Source organism: Pyricularia oryzae, chromosome 1 (assembly GCF_000002495.2).
Source record: "Pyricularia oryzae 70-15 chromosome 1, whole genome shotgun sequence".
Lineage (NCBI taxonomy): Eukaryota > Fungi > Ascomycota > Sordariomycetes > Magnaporthales > Pyriculariaceae > Pyricularia > Pyricularia oryzae.
In genome coordinates, this window is record NC_017844.1 from 2,919,000 (window position 1) to 2,936,802 (window position 17,803).

Consider the following 17,803-nt stretch of genomic DNA (forward strand, 5'->3'; position numbering starts at 1 on the left):
TGGGCAGTTTTCTTTCTCTTTCACACTTTTCACCTGTTCAAGGTAGCATCCAACCCCAGTGCACGTAGCTTGGCACAAAACACAAGGTAGTCACTAGGTAACTAACCATCAGTTTGAACAATAAACTGTTTGTCTTTTTCACTTAGGGTGCTTCGAATTATTTTCCCTCGACTTCACTTCACATCTTTTGCCGTCCAAGCCACTTTTGCAAGCTCAAAGCCCGTCTCAGAATATCGGCGCATAGCGACCAATCCTCTATTCCCATCTGTGTCAAGCCGGCCTGGACGATGGATTTCACAAAGCTGACATGAGGCCTCAATGATTCCTCGGCAGCCATTTCTTTAGCATCCTGCCCCAAGCTTCTCGCTTCTTCGCTTTCCCCATTCTCATTCGTCTCCTCCGCCTCGACACTGGGTGACCGGCTCTGACTCCTCCTGGTTTTATTGCCCAAACGCCGGTCGTTTTCGTCGCCGTTCTCTGGGGGAGACTCTATCCATCTACAGGTTGGGAAAATCGACAACATCAAAAAGACAAAGACGCCAATCGCTCCGCGCCACCGCGAAAGGGGAATCTTCCAAGTGGTAGAAAGCAGCGCCAACGCATCCGATGGCGGGCACACTGAGCTCAAGGGCTTCCTCTTTGCGATTGCTTTGGCATATATGAGTGCTGCCAGGCGCACACTGATGTATAGTGCATCTTCCTTGGAAGCTCCACCCGCTGCATCACATTTTGTTCCGTCGCAATGGACCCAGGTTGTGGAATCCGCAGGTGAAGAATCTTCCGATGCCCGACTTGACAGTTCTTCGTCGTCGCTAGCAGCGTCTGGGGACTTTGCTTCCTGCGCAATGGAAATGTATGATGGGTAACTCGAAATAAGAGAGTGCGGCTTCACTTCTTTACAAGCGGAGTCGTCGGTCGACTGGCAGCCAAGGTCGGCATTACAGCCTTGATTAGGGCTCGCTGGCCCTTCTGGGGACTTGGGGTCGAGTTTCCTAATGCGATCTAGAATCCACGTGGCTGTTGCTGCGAGTTTGCGTGCTTGTGCTGGGCTCGGATTCAGGGGTGCAACGAGAGCGAGGTCGATGAGGAACCTAATATCGTCCAAGATGGACGCAGTCGCTGGATGTATCCCGAGCACATCCTCGCAGGATCTGAATGTCACCGATGAGGGTCCCAGAGGACAATTATATCTTACTTTGAAGCGACCTACACCAGGCGGGTCGAAGGAGAAACCGAATTTGGATGATCTTTCCATCATGGCCGCCTCCTCTGCCCAAAGGGCAATCGAGCTATCGTTTCTGGATTCAATCGGGTCAACAAAGCCTCGCAGTCAATTGCACGGGGAGCATATATATATAGCTTACATCAAAGCAGACTTGGTGACCAGGGCACCGACGCCATGGGAGGGAAACCCTCCTCGAAGTCGAACAATTTCCCTGAATCCTTTGACGTGAGCTCGCGCAACCTCCAATTCGCCATATATAAATTCCACCACAAGGAACTGCAAAACAGCACCGAGAACCTCTTCCTTCGCCCAGTCATCATCCGAGCGAAGATACTCGTTCAGCTTGGAGATTGCTGAACCCTTGGCTAACATTACTGAGCGTTGGTCAACAAGCCCATTGTGAGTCAAGGCTCTGGCCGAGGTATGGAGCGATGATAGCGCCAGTAGTGGCGATTGAACAGACCAAGGCAGGTAGTGAAGGACGAAAGGGTTGTCCGGGTCCGAGTCTCCATCAAACGAGCCTTTGCACGGGGCGAGTATTTCGGAGACTAAGTACCAAAATCAGCGTCCTTGTCACTAAAACATGGCGACCACCAGCGGTTTTTCGGTCTGCTCACATTTACAAATGAGCATTGCATTTTGCGTCGTCGGCGGAACAGGCAGATGAAGTATGTTCTGAACGGGCCCGGTTAGGTGGCATTGATACACGACACCGTCAAGCTGCATAGCAACCAAAACCTTCTTTGATGCCGACACATCCTGGTCGTCCTGCGATCGAGCAGATCCCCTGGCCTGTCCTTGAGATGATGGGTTCAGGGTCAACGTGTACTTCTCGCGACCCAATACTTTGGAAGCGATGCCAAAATGTTCAATCGGCACCCAGGGTGCTTGCTTCCGCGATGCAACCAGGCTGCCCGACGACGGACTGGGCGTCAAAAGAGCCTCAGCCTTCGGAGTTATTGCAAACGCGGGGGCGGCTGATCTGCAGGACCCATAGTCGCATACTGGCTCTGGGAACCTTCGCCTGCAATTGTTACACGGCTGCTCTTGGTCGCACTAAGATGATTGTTAGCTGGCTTGTCAGGGTCGGATATGCCGGAAGGGAATGATTTGGATGGGCGGTTTTTTGAGGGAATATGTCGTTTCTGGTAGTTTAGACTAGATGGCATACCTTTTGCTTCCTTCTCCTGCATTCCCCGCAGGATTTAATCGACCGGCGGCTTGTCCTGGTCTTGTCCGCAAAGTTTGTATTAAAAGCATTCACCTCCTGGCTGTCAATGAATGAATACGATATCATGTTGGGTTGGATTTGACAGTGAACATTGCGGTCGTCAAATCAGGGTCTGGTCGGCGAAAACTTGGGACAACGAGACAGAATATTTTTATGTGTTTTTTCTTTCTTTTCAACCGAACATGGTTGACACGGCTCGTAGCTCCTGCCCAACTTTTACTTCTCTTTCAATGACGTTTCACCAAGACCCCAGGGGCTGAGAAGGGGGGGGGGGGGGTGAAAACCTGCTCTGATCTTTTCGCAACCATCCTACTTTGTTTTCATGCTAGCGGGAAAGGCTGCGCCCTATTCGACGCCTATCTTTTCCCCAGCCGCCCCCGTTATCCCACCCCCATTTACCCCTGACCTTTTTTGTTTTCTCTGACCTTTTTGTTTTCTCTGACCTTTTTTTCCTCCCCGCAACGCGCTCGTTTGGCTGCCTTGGGGTAATTAGCGCGATTGTTCAATGATCTGAGATTTCTTTTTGCACTCGGTGGCGGTTTTTTCCTCTCTCTCATTCGAAATCTCTGGCCTACGGATACACAGCCAAGGCAACCTTACCCACACAACACAGATGATCGAGATATCGATCCATGACGCTTGGTAGTTCAAGATTGGGGCTAGAAGTATTGGCCTAGTCTAAACCCTAGTTATACCCGGGGAATCAGTCGCGTGTTCCGGCACCCAGCGAACCACAGCAAGCCACCGCTATCTATTAAAGGTAAGTTTTTGGGCAACAGGAAATATGGGGAAGTACGTCGTAGGCAATGGGCATGATAATAATGTTTAATAAACACAGCGGTCGATCACATGTAGGTAGATGCATGCGTCTCTGGTGTGGCGGCGAATGTATTTTGGAGCTATACGGTAGGCACATAGGTTCCATGTCAACAGCGTAGCGCGGGCCGCATTCCTGAGCGCTAATAATACGACCCGAATACGGTTTGGGCCAAGATGGCAATCTCTATGCGTTAGCAGCCTTGCTAAAAGCCAGCCTTGCTTTGTTAACCTAAACTGGCACAAAGGAACGCACAATGCATTTGTCTTGGTAGTTTTGTCATTGAATCGGTCAACAAATAACGAAAAATCAAACCTCTTGGCGGAAGGGATCGACTTTGTACAGGATAACAATGAGCCAAGGTGTGCGGGGAGGGGTAACAACACACAGCCGCTGGAAAAGATGGACTCTTGGCTCGTCTATAAAACCCTCAACGAAGCCAGGTTTTCTGCCCTATCGCATGTCTCTGTGGCTTGACTTGTTTCCAGAAGAAGAAAAGGCCCTGATTTGTAAAGGACGGTCATAAAACCTTCATCCTGGACAAAGGACTAACTAAGTAAGTACCTAGTTTCTATCTAGTTCTAGCAGCAACAAAAAGAGTCAGGGGGCCAGGCACCACAGCACTTGCAACATCACACGCCCAGGGACATTATCAGGGACCCGCCAACCGCCTAGGAACAATCCCACTACCTACAACGTGTTATTTTACCATGCAGAATCGTGGCGCTCCTGACGCGGCCTGCGGGCGCCCCAGCACCGGCGCCGCCTCCACCACGTCCACCAGCGTAGGGCAGCAGCAGCAGCGGCAGCAGCAGCAGCAATAAGCACAGCGGTACCCCGCGTCTAGGCAAGGAAGCACCATGGACATGGGGCGCGCCGCCAATCAAAACGGGAGGGACCAGGGTTGCGGCGACCAGCCCGGTCGACCCGGCCTGCGCAAGATTGCGTCTTCCTTTGACAAGGTCAGGAGGGCGTTTACGTTCAGGAGTGGCAGCGGCGGCACGTCGTCGTCGTCGTCGTCGTCCAGACCCGGATCGCCATATCCTCTCAGCGGTGGTGGTGCTGCTGCAGACGTCGACGAACCGGTGAAGGGGTCGCGTATCGGTGAACAACAAGGTGAGTCTGAGCACGCCGGTGCCGTGGAGCTGACGCAGGCTAACCCTCGATTCAGCTACGACTCTGACCATGCGCCACCCGCTAGAAGGTAGGCTATTCAGACACGGTCGTGCTTTCCTCGCTTGCGTATTCCATTTGAGGAAAGCTTATCTTTGGAGGCTCAAGCAAATTTCACAAGGTAGAATCTAGAATGATGGGAATTTCACGGTAAGTCCCGCAGTTTGCCAAAGTTATATTCACATCCCCGGCAACGATTGAGATCAGGCCGTTTATCAGTCCGCATCGGTAGGATCCCTGAATCAATGGTCAGTAACAGTCAATGCCAAATAGAAAATGTAGTTCCCAACAAACAATTCCATGAAAACTTACCAATCCGTAACCAGCTTCTCATCCAGTCCATTCATCTTCTCCATGTCCTCCTGTGAAATCTCAAAGCCACCAACGTCCACGTTCTCAACTATGCGCTCTCGCTTGCTGCTCTTGGGCAGAGTCACAAAGCCCTGCTGCAATGACCACCTGAAAATAAGAAAGAAAAAGAAAAAAAAAGACAAACCCCGGCAAGTCAGCACGGTAATTAGAAAATCATTTCGGCGCTCAAAACGAAGCTGAGTGGAACTAAAAAGAAGTCTAGACTCACTTGACAAAGAGCTGAGCAACGGTGCAGCCGTACTTTTTGCTCAGCGACACCATGGTGGGGTCCCTCATCCGCATAGCTCGTGCCAAAGGCGCATATGCTTCAATGACAATGTTATGCCTGGCGCACGCTTCCCGGATCGAGATTTGAGTGTTGAAGGGGTGCACCTCGATCTGGTTGATGACAGGGTGGTGCCGGGGCTTCGAGGCCATGAGCTCCTCGATCTTTTTGTTCGCGGGTGTACACCCTAAAGTAAGCTGTTTTGCTCTGCAAGGCCCAGACCTGCGTCTCAGGGGGGCAAGGCTAAGACGCAAGTACCGAGAGAAATAAAAAGAAGAAGAAAAAAATAGAAAATAGAAAATTAAAAACAACTCACATGCTGCACCCCATAGTTGCTCACACCGCCCATCTTCACCTCGCCCGCGTCGATAGCATCCTCCACGGCCCTCCAGCTCGTGAGCCTGGCCTCGCGTCCTCCGTAGGGGCTGTGCAGCAGGAACAGATCCACATACCCGAGCCCGCAGGCGTCGACCGACTTGCGGATGGACTTGCGCACCGCGTCGTACGACTCGCTGTTGCTGGCCAGCTTGGTCGTGTAAAAGACGTCCTCGCGCGTCAGCTTGCTGCTGCTGCTGCTGCTGCTGCTGCTGCTGCTGCCGCCGCTGCCGTCAATGGCCTCGCGGATCGCCGCGCCCGCCTCGGCCTCGTTGCGGTACATTTGCGCGCAGTCGAAGCCGCGGTACCCGGCCTCGAGGGCCCAGCACACGGAGCGCGACGCCTCGCTGCGGGACATCATGTACAGCCCGAGCTGGATCCGGGGGATGGTCTGCCCCGTGGCCAGCTGTTCATGTTTCGTAATGCGAGTTCTTGGTGTTTAGTTGCACTGGTTATCCCGTATTGGCGGGGCTTTGTGCCAGCTGTCTGAGAGACTCGCTTACCTTGGCCTTTTGTGCGAGAAGAGTCGAAGCTGTCGTCATTTTGCCTATGTTGTTTGGAAAAACCACTCCTGCCAACACAGAGTCTAGGTAGTCTAATATTGGCCTATTCGAGTATAGATTGGTCGAGTCTCAACGCAATGCATGATACATGTATCGCATCTTCGATATTTGGACGAGTCAGGACCAATGAATATGTGTGACGTCAACTAAGCTCCGCTCAAGGCCTTTTCACTGGAGCCTCCCGCATACACGTTAGTTCGCGTAACAAAAGCCGCATTACAAACCGCCAAGTTTCTGTGCAATGATAGAGACATCCCAGAGAGCCACTCGAGGCACATTCATGAGGCGACAGTGAGAATCAAGCAATTGATTTTATATCATGACAATGCCTGTTGGGTATCACATATATAAAGGGTAGAGTGAAAACAAATAATCATGATCGCTGTTGATGCGGAAAGATGCCTGGTACGTCATTGCCCCCGTCCATAAGAAACAAATGTCAGTGAAAATAGGACCCACGACCTTTGCGGCCCTTGTGCCTGTCATGTCCGCCCCCGGAATGTCTACCACTGGGATAGGGCCATCCTCCGTCATGGTGGCCACCGCGGTCCCGCCTCGAGCCGTGACCTCTTTGAGGCCCTGCAGGACCTGTAGGTGGCCTAGGGTGATGGTGGTGGTTGTGGCGGTGGTTGCTGTTCTGGTGGCTCGTCTCGGGAATTTCCTCCTCGACCTCGACCTCGTACTCTTCAAACTTCTCCTCAAAGAACTTGTCCACGATTCTCTTTTCTGCCCGAACCTGCTCGGAATCGAATGCATATCTGAGTGTGCCCTCTTGGCTTTTTATGCCTCTGCTGGCACTCGTAACCTTTCCACCGCTTGCGGGAGCACCGCCTGACCCGGTTGTGGCAGGGGATGTTGCTGAACCAGGTGTGATTGATAAAATATGATTGTTCAGGGTGCCGTCTCGCCCCTCTTCTGCAGAGCACTTGGTGCAGACGTCCATGAACCGTTCCAGCGAGGGATCCGCTTCGACCTCCTGGTTGATCTTGATCTTAACTTGGATGAACGTGTCCAGATCGAAGCGCATTCCGACCTTGGTCTGGCGTAGAAATTGTGCATAGAGATCTAGCAAATCCAGCATAGTTTCCACGACAGAGCCCCGATCTGTGTGGTATTTTGAAAGGTCCACATCATTCACGAAGTTTTGGTGTCCCGTCAAGCGCGCCGTCAACTCGACAATGGCCATCACCATTGTGAACGTGGCCTGTTTTATGGGAGCAAAGGTTTTGTACATGTCGGTGCACATGGGATATGCAACGTCGAGAATCTGCTTGCCCAACTCCGCCGGGAACAGCTTGCGTACGACTTTGATCAAGTACTTTTGCGGGTGACGGACCCGAAAGTCAAAGCCGACAGTTTGTAGTATATGTCTTTCCAGACCGATAACTATTTTGGTGGGCTGCTCAAACATCTGCCATCAAGAAATCCATGTCAGTTCTCCTATAAATTGCCAAGTTTCGCAGTTTCTTGGTCATGGCGGCTAGTCAAGAGATGAAAGAGCCTTTCGAAACACACCTTGTCATCTGGAGTCGTAGGGTGGTCGGGGTTTTTGAGGTTGTAGGCCGCACACAAGATCTCCTTGGACTTCTTCATCGTGTCCTCCACCTTGCAAGCGACGAACAGCGCAGTGAGCGCCGCGTCTTGAAAGTTGTATTCGGCATCCCTGAAAAAGAGGCGAAACATGTGGTAGTATGTGCAGGCCGTATCGAACGTTTTTATCGGCCTAGCTCGCATTTTAAATCCGTCAGCAGCTGGAGGGTGCAAGAAGCAGCAAAAAGACCTTGTTTCAGGGCTCGGACCCAACATACAATCGTAGAGCAAGCCGCACCGAGTCGATCAGCTGGATGCCCTGTAACCTGTAGCTCGTTTCTCGCGAAGGGTCGCACCCTATCGCCAGCTGCATCCCTCGCAGCCGTTGCTCATTGCAGTACTGCTTTGGGAGGGTTATCTTGCCCGGATGAGGGCCCCTAGCGGGTGGATGCCTCTCGTCGTCGCGTCCAGGTGTAGGTGGTGTCGGGCCGGCGCCGTTGTTCACGGGCGGCATGGCCGAAGACCGAGCAGGTCCTGTTGGAGGGACCGCCATCGATCTTGGCCCATGCGGTGCCATCATTGAGAGCTGATTGTGTCTCTACAGTCGTGTCTCTCGTAGGGCTGCGACGGGTGACCAGATAAACGTCTTGATTGAGACCTCGGGCCTTGATGTCGATGGTCGGGGAGCAAGCTCGTGTGATGATAAAATCTCAACCCGTTTCTCGGAGAGGGCCTAGGCACGCACAGGTATCGCTGGCTGGAACAGTTCAATGGCTGAGTCCGAACTCGATTTGCGCTCTCAATCAGCACAATCTGTGGAGGAGCTGGGCAATCAACGCCTACGCTTTGATTATTAGTCTTGAGGTACCATAGTTGGTAGTTCTTGTGGTTGTGCAGCAATTGGGCTTGAGCTGAACGGACGACATCACGTCCCGAATTTCGCGTCGCAAGCCGCCAGCCCATCATCACAGCGCCGATTCATTTTTGTGGGGCAAACTTTAGTATCGATAAGCGTTCGGGTAGGCACTTGGCGCTAAATCGCACGCTGGACCATCTCCACTTGGCATCACTTGCATTTCTACTGTATAACAGAGCAACACTAAGATTTATACTCACTTGATCTAACAGACTGCAGACTTGCGAATGGATATACAATAATAACCAAAGGTTTCTGCATTTTGTACCGGTACCAACTTGCAGCAAAGACGGACAACATACGCAATACCGAAGACACGTATACCAGAACAAAGTCTGGGATCAGATCCGCTTTCAATTTAATCTTGAACAGGATATTTACAAAGGTTCAAAATGAGCCCGTCCACGGCAGCTCTCAACAGCATCAGAAAAGTACATCTTAGAGTATCTGCCCTCCCCAACCAGACACCGCACAGCAAATCTACGAAGACTTGAAGGTCGAGCCGATCGGTCCAAACTTGATGTTGCTGTAGACAACCGTGGCGCCGGGGGTCTGGGACTGCACGTCGGAGGGCTTGCCGCTCGAGGTCGAGCAGGAACCCCTGGCGGCGCCGGGCGCGGTCGAAGTGGTGGGGTAGGTCGAGTCGAGCCACAGCATCTGGGAGTGGTGGTCGTCCCAGACGGACATGACGAGCACCATGCCCTTGGCCAGGGCGTCGCCCATCTGGCGGAGCCCACCGCGCTGGTTGAAGACATTTTGGTCGCCAAACGCCGTCTTTTGCTTGTCGCAGTAGTCTTGCGTGACCGAGTTGCCCGTGACGCCCGTGATGGTGGACTGCGAGTTGGGGATGACCTTGCCGTTCTGGACGTAGAAGCGCTTGATGTCGGTGAGCTGGCCGCCCGAGGAGATGAACTGCGTGACGACGGTGACTGTTTGCGAGGCCATGGTTAGTAACTGCTCTGGCCAAGTTTAAGAAAACCGGCTTGACTCACCCTTCTTTGACGAGTCCACGTTAAAGTTGGATCCTGGGCCGTAGAACGTGCGGTTCCCTTGGCGGTAGGAGTTGAAGTCGCATCCATCCGGGTCACAGTCGCCTGCGTACCTGACCGAAGAGTAAGTTCCTCCACAGTCGTCACCCTTGCACGAGTGCTGAGCGTTGTTGGAGCAGGGGTGGGGGGTGTAGGCAGTCGAGATGCTGTTGGCCTCCCAAATGTCCATCTCGGCGCAGCAAGAGCCCATGTTGCCGACACCCGAGTTGGCATCACCAGAAGATGGCTGCCAGCCCTCGACATTGGCCTGGTCATATCGCAATCTCGCCGTCAGCACGCATGCGTGGATATATCAACAAGATCCTCTGCCATTCGTCCGGAAAAACTTACAGCGCCGTTGATGTATTTCAGATCACGCGGGCATTGCGAATCGCAGTAGCCAGTTCCGTACTTTGCACCGGCCTTGTTGCCGCTGTACTTGCTTTGACCACCCTAAAAAAAAGCATCGATGGTTGTCAGCTATGATGCTCGAGAAAACGATCCACCGAAGCGAAGGTGGTAGGTAGGTACTTACATCTGCGTCCATCGAGACAAAGTAAACAGCTCCGTTCTATTGCAAAAGTGATAGAGTCAACACTCGCCCTCGCTATGAACAGGTCTATCGGGGGACAAAGGCGCCACTTACAAGTCCACAGCCGAGCTTCGAGGCATCCACGTCAAAGGTGAACTCGTTGCCGAGCAGGTTGAACATCTGGTACTTGTTCTCCGACTCGAGGAGGTACAGACGGGAGCCGACGTTCTTGCCAGAGCTCTGAGTCACGTACTGCAGAGAGAGGGCGTTGCCGCTGGTGGAAGCACCATAGGTCTGCTGGTAGTTGGCACCATCGACACAGCACTTGGAAGCGCAGTCGGCGTTGGTCGAGCAGATGGATGTGTCCCACTTGTTACCCGTGTAGCAGTTCGTGTAGCCGCTCGTCGTGTGCGTCCACCGCCAGTTGGCGTCAATGGTGACGGAGCCAGCTACATTGGTGCAGGAGCCGCCAGAGCTGCACTTTTGCCAGGTAAGAGACGGGTGCGTCTCGGCGGTGAGGCTGCAAGCTGCCTGGCCCCTGACCACACCGACCAGGGCCGCGAGAGTTGTGATCTTGCGAATCATGTTGCCTCGAAGGTGTAAAAATGGAAGAGGTCTGCGATGCAATGTCAGAGAGGAAAGATTCGTGCAGGCAGCCAAGTAGGACTGAGCAAGACCATGAGTTTCGTGATGTTGAATCAGTTCATCAAGTATGTGGGAGGGCTCTCTCCATTTATACCATGATATCTTGGCACTTCGGACCGTTGAAGCAATGATCGAGTCCTCTGGTTGCAGTCATGGAAAATACGGCACTCATACCCGCGTCACTTACGGACAAGCGCCCCGGTTTTGCAATCTTGGTGACGACGGATTTCGGGCCGGTGTCTCGATATAATTTTGGGGGAAAACGACAAGATGTACAAGACACAAAGTGCCATCGCCCCCAGAACTAGTCCGGAAAAGGCTTGCGGAATCCCCCGGACGTTACCATCCATCGTCTAACCCTGTAGCATTGGGATTTTGATCAGCGTGGGTTGAAGTCAGTTCCTAGGGCAGGGGTGGGCTGCATAGTGCACTTACACTGAGCCATGACCTATCGAGGTGAGAGTGTCTACTGCTCTATCCTGTCGACGACATGGTAGTATTTCCGTCAATGGTGGACTGTATAGATGCCTCTCTACCTGGAGACAGTCAAAATACCATAATACACAACCTTGGTTGATCTTGCTCCATATTCGAGTAGGACAAGACCACATGTCTTGCCAGTCATTCGTATAGCAGGTGTCAAGTAAATGTGCAGTCTCTGGTGGAAACGAAAGCGGAAACAAGCGAATAGGACAAGCTTCGCCCAGGATGCGCCAGGAATATTAGCGCAAGTCGGGGTCCTGCTGCTGCTGCTGCTGCCTCGCTTCTGCACACCCAGGTCATCTTCAGATAAAACATGAAATAATAAAAACAAAAGTTTAATTTTTTTCTTTGATTGGTGGTCAGATCCCAGGACGAACCAAGTTTTGGGCAGGTACAAGCGCGATCTGGACGGGCCACGATTGGCGGCTTTTCCAGGACTGGAAACGGAAGCTACCCCGCCGAGTGCAGCCCATGGTAGATGGGATATTCGATACTACCCAAAAGCCAGTCTGGGGTAATCTAGACCTGGAGCTGAGTGACTTGACTCTGTCATGCCTCACTGGGCCGACGGATCACTGTAGCAATTTCTGTAATAAACCACCAGCCCCGACACCGTCATGTCCCGGACAAGTTCGCGCGGTGGTCTTTTGACATTGTGACGTCCCGCCACCAGATCAACCCCAACACCCCCTTGCAGACAACATATGCCGGAGTAGGGATTCCGAACCCTTTGCGATCAGATCTGCTGATGGGTTCCCCGCATACTTTTCTCCTTTCAATTCTCCGGACGGACCGCTTCCTTGGCCAGGCTTGGAAAACCTTGGACATTACCAGAGAACTTGCAGAGCACATTTGAGCAAATCGGTGGTTCAAAATGCTGTTTTTGCATCAAATTACGCGGAGCACTAACGGCTCTGCGGCCCCAAATCCCAGCCGAGTTGGTAGCCTCGAGCACCGGCCGGTGAGCATCTGAAAAGAAAGGTGCCTAGGTAGGGAGGGAGCCTGGCTGGGGTTCGTCGCCTGTTGGGTGGCCTGGTGTCTGTTGGATGTGGCGTAGAGGAAAGCCGATTGATGATGACTTCCTGAAATGGTGCGATTCCTCGGTACTCAGTTGTTGTCACTGCAAGGGAATTTAAGACGTTCGGATAAGCTTTATTGTGAGAACAAGTGTTCCAGATGCAAGCGGCATTATGCAGAACGGGTGGGATCTCATTTACACACAAATGAATATCCCACAAGAGAAGGATCGACAACAAAACAAGCTATGGAATACGTGTACCAAGAGCTTGTCCGTCTTGGCTGTATCAAGGGTCGGCTAAGCTACTATACGAGGCTGTATGCTGTGCAACACTGTCGAATGTTGTAACCTTACCTCCGCAACTGCCAACGTCTAAAATATCATTCACGCAAATTTTCCATGAGGTCTGAGGCAAACATATTCCTGAGAAAGGATTTCATGGTTCTCCGATGGCGCGGTACATTATCTGAAGCGATGCAGAAAACAATGGCCGATGAAAGACCAAGACCAGACAAAGAAGGACCTAAAAATAATTCCATCACTCAAACAAAGACGCCATTCTTTGTACATACAGCAATAACGACAAAGAACTTGGACTATTCACAATATCATTGTCATTACTTACTGAGATGGTCTACTTAAGGACCAATGCTAGTCGTTGTCGCAAAACCGTCTTGTGTTGCCTGTCCTCACTGATCTTTCGGACTCCTGAATAGCGCCCTGTTTGTGTCTTTTATCATTTTCAAGACATTTTGGAAAAAGCTGCTGCATATCTGATCCGAAAGAAAGAAAGCAAAAAAGGCTCTCTTTGGCAAAACTTACAAGTAAGTCCCGCAGACCCCCAAACTAACATTTCCAGTCATGATTTCCTCCAGGATCACCTCCGTGGCTTTCATGGCTGCAACGATCATTTCCGGGATCACCGCATACCCGATGGCTCAGGCCACAAACCCAGATGCTGGGCTGGCTGCTCCACCTGCCCCTGACGCCGGAATCAGCACCCCGACTCTACCCGCATCCACGACCGCCACCAAAGGCATAGTGAACCCAACTCTGATGCCGGGTACGTATCTCGAGACTGGCAGCATCATTGGCATCGTAATTAGCGTCCTGTTTCTCTTCATCGCCATTGCCGTTGCCTTTGTGCTGGCTCATAAACACACGCAGAAAATAACCAGAATTGCGCTGATGAAGAAAAAGGCAAAGAACAAGGCACGTGTCAAGGCCTCCAAGCACAAGACGCGTCGTTCGACCAACAGAGACAACAGGACTAGGAACGCGAGGTCGGTCCACGATGTCGAGGCTGCCCTCGACGCCGAGGACCAGCCCGACGCTGGCCGTGGTCGCTCCCGTTGGTCTGCGAGCCACGAGATGGCCGATCTTCCTGCGCCTAGCAGCATTGTGATACCCGGAGCTTGTAGAACCCGCGATGGCCGAAATTCTCCCACGGGCTTGACTGAGCTTCGGGAGATTTCGCCTGGCGCCTCTGCTCATGGTGAGGTCCGTAACCCGCGCATGGTTCCCATCCCTCGCGGCACTCGTAGTAACTCCGTGTCCACTACTGCCCACAGCCCTAGCAGCTTCAACAATGACCGTAAGCTGTCTCACGCCCGCAGGGGATAGCTGTCGATCCTCAATGATGATTGGTCTTGTCGCCGATAGAACTCCTGGGAGGTGATTATCTCTTCCCCTCGTAGATGTCTAAAGACAAGGATACACGAAATGAAATAGAATGGTTTTAACATTGAACAATCTCTGTGCATTTAAACACGAACTACAGCAACCCTTGAATGAGCAAACGTATTCTCAGTGCATATTAACCTACATAAATAAAAATGTATAATTTAATTCGGTATTGTACAAAATATAATCTTGCACCTGATGGACAGTCTTATAAACCACATGGACATCCAGGGCTGCATGCTTACCTAGACTGCCACCAATCCCTAGATTTCCTTAGAAATCCCCTCCTTGTACGCTTTCAATGCCCTCTCGCGGCATCCTTTGTGGTCAACCAGAGGCTTGGGGTACCCCTTTTTCTTCGCCTCAACCCCACATCCCCGGCCGTAGGGGTCGTGAATTGCTTTCCCCTTGATGCCTTTGAGCTCCGGAATCCACTTGCGGATGTACTCTCCGTTGGGGTCAAACTTTTCACTCTGAAGTAATGGGTTGAAGACGCGAAAATATGCTGCCAGCAGGTTAGCATGATGATTTGGAAAACATGAAGGAGATGGACGGCAAAAACAACTTACGCTGTGGATCGACACCAACGCTCGCTGCAAAACCCCACCCGCCATTGTTGCTTGCAAAGTCGCCGTCGACCAGGTTTTCCATAAAGTACCGCTCGCCCATGCGCCAGTCGATGAGGAAGTCCTTTGCCAAAAAGGACGCCACAATCATTCGACATCGGTTGTGCATCCACCCGGTGCCTCGAAGCTGACGCATCGCAGCGTCCACAATCGGGAAGCCCGTACGACCCTCACACCAAGCAGCAAAGTGCTCCATGTCGTAGGACCATGCGATGTTGGAGTACTCGGGCTTGAACGGCTTGTTCATGCTGTGGGGACAGGAACCAGCCGAGGTTAGACTGCGGTTATGCCAGAGGCCAAGAAAGAAGACAACAAGGAGAAAGAAACAAAAAAAAAAAAAAAAAAGAAAAAGCTTACCAGACATAGGGCCAATTTACCAAAACATGCTTGTAAAAGTCACGCCATGCTACCTCGCTTATCCACGTCTGGATCCCCTGACTGCCACCATCGAGTTTCCTCGTACCGCTCGCTTTGTGTGCCAGGTGGACTGCCGTGCGTGCACTGAGCGTTCCAGCCGCGAGATGCACCGAGATTGAGGAAGTCCCATCGTCTGCCGGAAAGTTGCGCTTCGCCGCGTAACCATCGATCCTGCGCTTGATAAAGGCATCCAGCCTCTTCCTGGCCTCGTGCTCCCCGGCCGGCCACATGGCCGCGAGCCTTTGCTGCTCTTCTTCATTCATCTGCTTGCTCTTTGGGGCCGCTGGTATCTTGCCGTCAAAGAGGTGGGAGAATTTTTCTCTGGCGCTGGCCGGGTTCTTGTGTGGTGGCTCCATGGGCTCGAGCAGCTCTGGGTCGCCCGACAAGTGCTTCAGCCATGCGCGGTACCACGGCGAGTAGACGGCGTACTGCCTCCCCGTGCCGGTTTGCAACTTGCCCGGCGGAACAACGCAGGTGTCGTGCACGACCTCCATGGACTTGCCATTCTCTGCAAGCAGCCTCACCAGGTTTGCCTCGCGCCGCAGCTCGTCGACCTCGTACTCCATGTTGGCGTACAGATGGCTTGCGTCCCATTCCTCCATCAACGAGAGCACCCTTTGCTTCATCGCCCTCCTGTCGTCCACGGTTTCCACGTGGAGGGGGATGTCGAGCTTGGCCAGGTCCTGCCTGAGCACCTCAAGACTCCTCAGGGTGAAGTCGACTCTTACAGGGGCTCTGAGATGTGCCTCCCAGTCCTTGGGACTGACTGTGTAGAGAGCAATCAGGGGGACGCCAGCTGATTTGGCCTTTTCGCTGGCCAGACGTAGCGCGGTGTTGTCCGCCACGCGGAGATCCATCTTGAACCAGTGCACCACCGCGCCCTTGACCTTGACCTTTTGGCGGATCGGGTGGGTTTGCGACATGGCCTGGTAGAGGTCCTCAATCGGCCGGGGGATCTCATCATTGTTGTAGGCGCGTGCGCGCTCGTTGCTCATCTCATGCGGGTAAAACTCCCGCAGAACGATGCCATTCTCTTCCGACTCCTTGTAGAAGGTGTGAGGGCGTCTTAAAGGGTCTGACGTGGAGATTGGTTCAACGCTCTCCGTCTTGATCTTTTTGGAGTCGCTGCCATGACTACCGGCAGGGGAAGCGGCCTTGCGCTTCTGGTTCCTTGGGGCCATAGTATTAAATTGACCAAGTGAGCACTTGGGTAAATATATAGAAGAATTTAGGAGACGTTGGGCACTACCTATGGACGGTGGTCTTCTCAACAGTTGCATGAATGCTGTTACGCGTGAGGGCGACATGAGAGTTGAGTGATCAAAACACGATCCCACTTGCGACCATACAGTACACTAAAGTCCATAATCCTCCATTGACTTACTGGGGGCATATCCATGCCAAAGACAAATTGGCATGTTCAGTGCCTGTCCTGCTGCAATGTCCGATCTGGTTTACATCATAAGGGATCTCAAGATCGAATCGACCGATCTGAACATTTCTTAGCGTGCCATCTGGTGCATGCAGGGGTTGGCCCAGATCCTTTGTACGCTCCGATAGGCGCAACAAAGCCCACTCCACACCTACTGTATTTTGGGCACTTGCCAGGATCGGTACCAGCACCCACCAATGGTCCGAACTTCAAAGGTCTGGCTTGAGCTTGGAAAAGAAACGCCACAGCTTCTCAAGTGATCAGCTCATCAGGATTTTGATAAGAGGCTGCGCTTGCACCCCGAAATCAACAAAGTGACGGAAGTTGCGAAATGCACATGTCCTCTACATGCCCGCAAATAATTTGGTCAATCTTTTTTTTTTTTTTTTTTTTTTTTTTTTTTTTTTTTTTAGGTTGTTACCTGGTCAGCTCTGGCAGCTTGATTTTGAATCAATCCTTCATACTGCACCAGGTTACCACGCCACTAGGCTTCCTCCGTTTGAGTGTAAGGCCCGTATCTGTACCATGACCAAAAACTTCTAGGCCACGGCTTTTTCAAGGTCTTGATTCAATCTGCGGCATTGGAGCTCTCGAGGTAGCCCAGAGTCAAGGGATGTATATGGTCACCGGAGGGTGCATCCGCGCCTCTTTTCCGGCCGTTATTGGTTGCAGGACCAACCAATTCATCACATTTTCGCAGGTATCGCCTCGTGTTCGTTGCTCCCATTCGTTGCCTTGGCAAAATTCACGGTCTCATTCAGTATCTCAAGCGAACTGTCGACTCCAAGTCCGCAGTCCTATCGTACGAAATTTAATTTCATTTTTCCGAATCCCTGATATTCGCCGTGCAGAAATGCTCGATGACCCAAAGAAAACCTGTAAAGACCGTAGAGTTAGTCCCTGATGGCCAGATCAGTTGCAGGATCCTCGGATCCAGGGTGGACCCAAACGCACCAATTCATGCCCATTCCTCGTCGCCTGACCTGCCCAGTCGTGTGATTTATCGGACAGCGCTGAAGACGTTCTTGAGGAGACCGTCCCTCTGGGTCAGCCTGTTCAGGGCATCGTCACCCTCGCCCATGGCGCGGACGAAACCGCAGAGAGCGTAGACATGGTTCTCGCCCTGGACGGCACGGCCGTTCTCGTCAACCTTGGCGATGGAGATCTGAACCGAAGCGTGGTCCTGGGCCTTGATGATGCGGTTGGTGGCCGAGCACTTGCGGGGGACGTAACTGTAATTCGTTGCGAGGGGTTGTTAGTAAACTTTGTCGTGCGCGCGTCAGTCGGCTCGTGGCTGAAATGTGTGAGAAACTCACAGGTCGACGATCTCTCCCTTGTCGTTCTCCATTTTGACAGATTTTTGGTGTGTTGGACGTTGGGGTCGAGGATGGATGCTGTCGCGAAATGGGTGGTGATAGAGACTTTGAACGGTGCTTTTCGATGCTCGCCTCTAATTTTCGCCAACCTCGTGT

At 52.3% G+C, this 17,803-nt stretch overlaps 8 protein-coding genes across 8 annotated transcripts; 2 read left to right on the forward strand and 6 right to left on the reverse strand.

Moving 5' to 3' along the window:
* Positions 1-178: 178 nt before the first annotated feature.
* On the reverse strand, positions 179-2,522 carry MGG_06832 (uncharacterized protein; the record flags this gene model as incomplete). Its single annotated transcript, XM_003709498.1, has 4 exons — positions 179-1,298; positions 1,365-1,599; positions 1,843-2,281; positions 2,397-2,522. 4 exons carry the CDS (start codon positions 2,520-2,522, stop codon positions 179-181), a joined length of 1,920 nt encoding a protein of 639 aa, XP_003709546.1.
* Positions 2,523-4,133: 1,611 nt separating this feature from the next.
* Positions 4,134-4,481, forward strand: MGG_11819 (uncharacterized protein; the record flags this gene model as incomplete). Its single annotated transcript, XM_003709499.1, has 1 exon — positions 4,134-4,481. One exon carries the CDS (start codon positions 4,134-4,136, stop codon positions 4,479-4,481), a length of 348 nt encoding a protein of 115 aa, XP_003709547.1.
* An 80-nt stretch (positions 4,482-4,561) lies between these two features.
* Positions 4,562-6,153, reverse strand: MGG_11818 (aldo-keto reductase). Its single transcript, XM_003709500.1, has 5 exons — positions 5,962-6,153; positions 5,400-5,864; positions 5,027-5,247; positions 4,759-4,905; positions 4,562-4,683 (listed from the first exon to the last, which is right to left on the reverse strand). The coding sequence occupies exons 1-5, from the start codon at positions 5,998-6,000 to the stop codon at positions 4,662-4,664; spliced, it is 894 nt and encodes a 297-aa protein (XP_003709548.1). The 5' UTR covers positions 6,001-6,153; the 3' UTR covers positions 4,562-4,661.
* Positions 6,154-6,307: 154 nt separating this feature from the next.
* MGG_11817 (C-type cyclin) lies at positions 6,308-8,476 on the reverse strand. The gene is made up of 3 exons (XM_003709501.1): positions 7,830-8,476; positions 7,537-7,744; positions 6,308-7,432 (listed from the first exon to the last, which is right to left on the reverse strand). The coding sequence occupies exons 1-3, from the start codon at positions 8,129-8,131 to the stop codon at positions 6,461-6,463; spliced, it is 1,482 nt and encodes a 493-aa protein (XP_003709549.1). The 5' UTR covers positions 8,132-8,476; the 3' UTR covers positions 6,308-6,460.
* Positions 8,477-8,947: 471 nt separating this feature from the next.
* On the reverse strand, positions 8,948-10,612 carry MGG_06834 (1,4-beta-D-glucan cellobiohydrolase B; the record flags this gene model as incomplete). The annotated part of the gene is made up of 5 exons (XM_003709502.1): positions 8,948-9,396; positions 9,460-9,763; positions 9,847-9,948; positions 10,031-10,066; positions 10,142-10,612. The coding sequence occupies 5 exons, from the start codon at positions 10,610-10,612 to the stop codon at positions 8,948-8,950; spliced, it is 1,362 nt and encodes a 453-aa protein (XP_003709550.1).
* A 2,494-nt stretch (positions 10,613-13,106) lies between these two features.
* MGG_06835 (uncharacterized protein) lies at positions 13,107-13,878 on the forward strand (the record flags this gene model as incomplete). Its single annotated transcript, XM_003709503.1, has 2 exons — positions 13,107-13,767; positions 13,871-13,878. 2 exons carry the CDS (start codon positions 13,107-13,109, stop codon positions 13,876-13,878), a joined length of 669 nt encoding a protein of 222 aa, XP_003709551.1.
* Positions 13,879-13,958: 80 nt separating this feature from the next.
* Positions 13,959-16,317, reverse strand: MGG_06836 (deoxyribodipyrimidine photo-lyase; the record flags this gene model as incomplete). The annotated part of the gene is made up of 4 exons (XM_003709504.1): positions 13,959-14,361; positions 14,426-14,730; positions 14,840-16,148; positions 16,284-16,317. 4 exons carry the CDS (start codon positions 16,315-16,317, stop codon positions 14,120-14,122), a joined length of 1,890 nt encoding a protein of 629 aa, XP_003709552.1. The 3' UTR covers positions 13,959-14,119.
* A 1,014-nt stretch (positions 16,318-17,331) lies between these two features.
* Positions 17,332-17,679, reverse strand: MGG_06837 (40S ribosomal protein S21; the record flags this gene model as incomplete). Its single annotated transcript, XM_003709505.1, has 2 exons — positions 17,332-17,563; positions 17,648-17,679. 2 exons carry the CDS (start codon positions 17,677-17,679, stop codon positions 17,332-17,334), a joined length of 264 nt encoding a protein of 87 aa, XP_003709553.1.
* Between the last annotated feature and the right edge of the window lie 124 nt (positions 17,680-17,803).

What these genes read in the sequence shown, in the direction of transcription:
- MGG_11818 (XM_003709500.1), bottom strand. Translation starts at nt 6,000, where the DNA reads ATGACGACAGCTTCGACTCTTCTCGCACAAAAGGCCAAG. An exon ending in GCAACTATGGGGTGCAGCAT is followed by an intron (nt 5,248 to 5,399) that starts GTGAGTTGTTTT and finishes GCGAACAAAAAG; the next exon opens with ATCGAGGAGCTCATGGCCTC. An exon ending in GTTGCTCAGCTCTTTGTCAA is followed by an intron (nt 4,906 to 5,026) that starts GTGAGTCTAGAC and finishes TCTTATTTTCAG; the next exon opens with GTGGTCATTGCAGCAGGGCT.
- MGG_11817 (XM_003709501.1), bottom strand. Translation starts at nt 8,131, where the DNA reads ATGATGGCACCGCATGGGCCAAGATCGATGGCGGTCCCTCCAACAGGA. An exon ending in GTGCGGCTTGCTCTACGATT is followed by an intron (nt 7,745 to 7,829) that starts GTATGTTGGGTC and finishes AATGCGAGCTAG; the next exon opens with GCCGATAAAAACGTTCGATA. An exon ending in CTACGACTCCAGATGACAAG is followed by an intron (nt 7,433 to 7,536) that starts GTGTGTTTCGAA and finishes TCTTGATGGCAG; the next exon opens with ATGTTTGAGCAGCCCACCAA.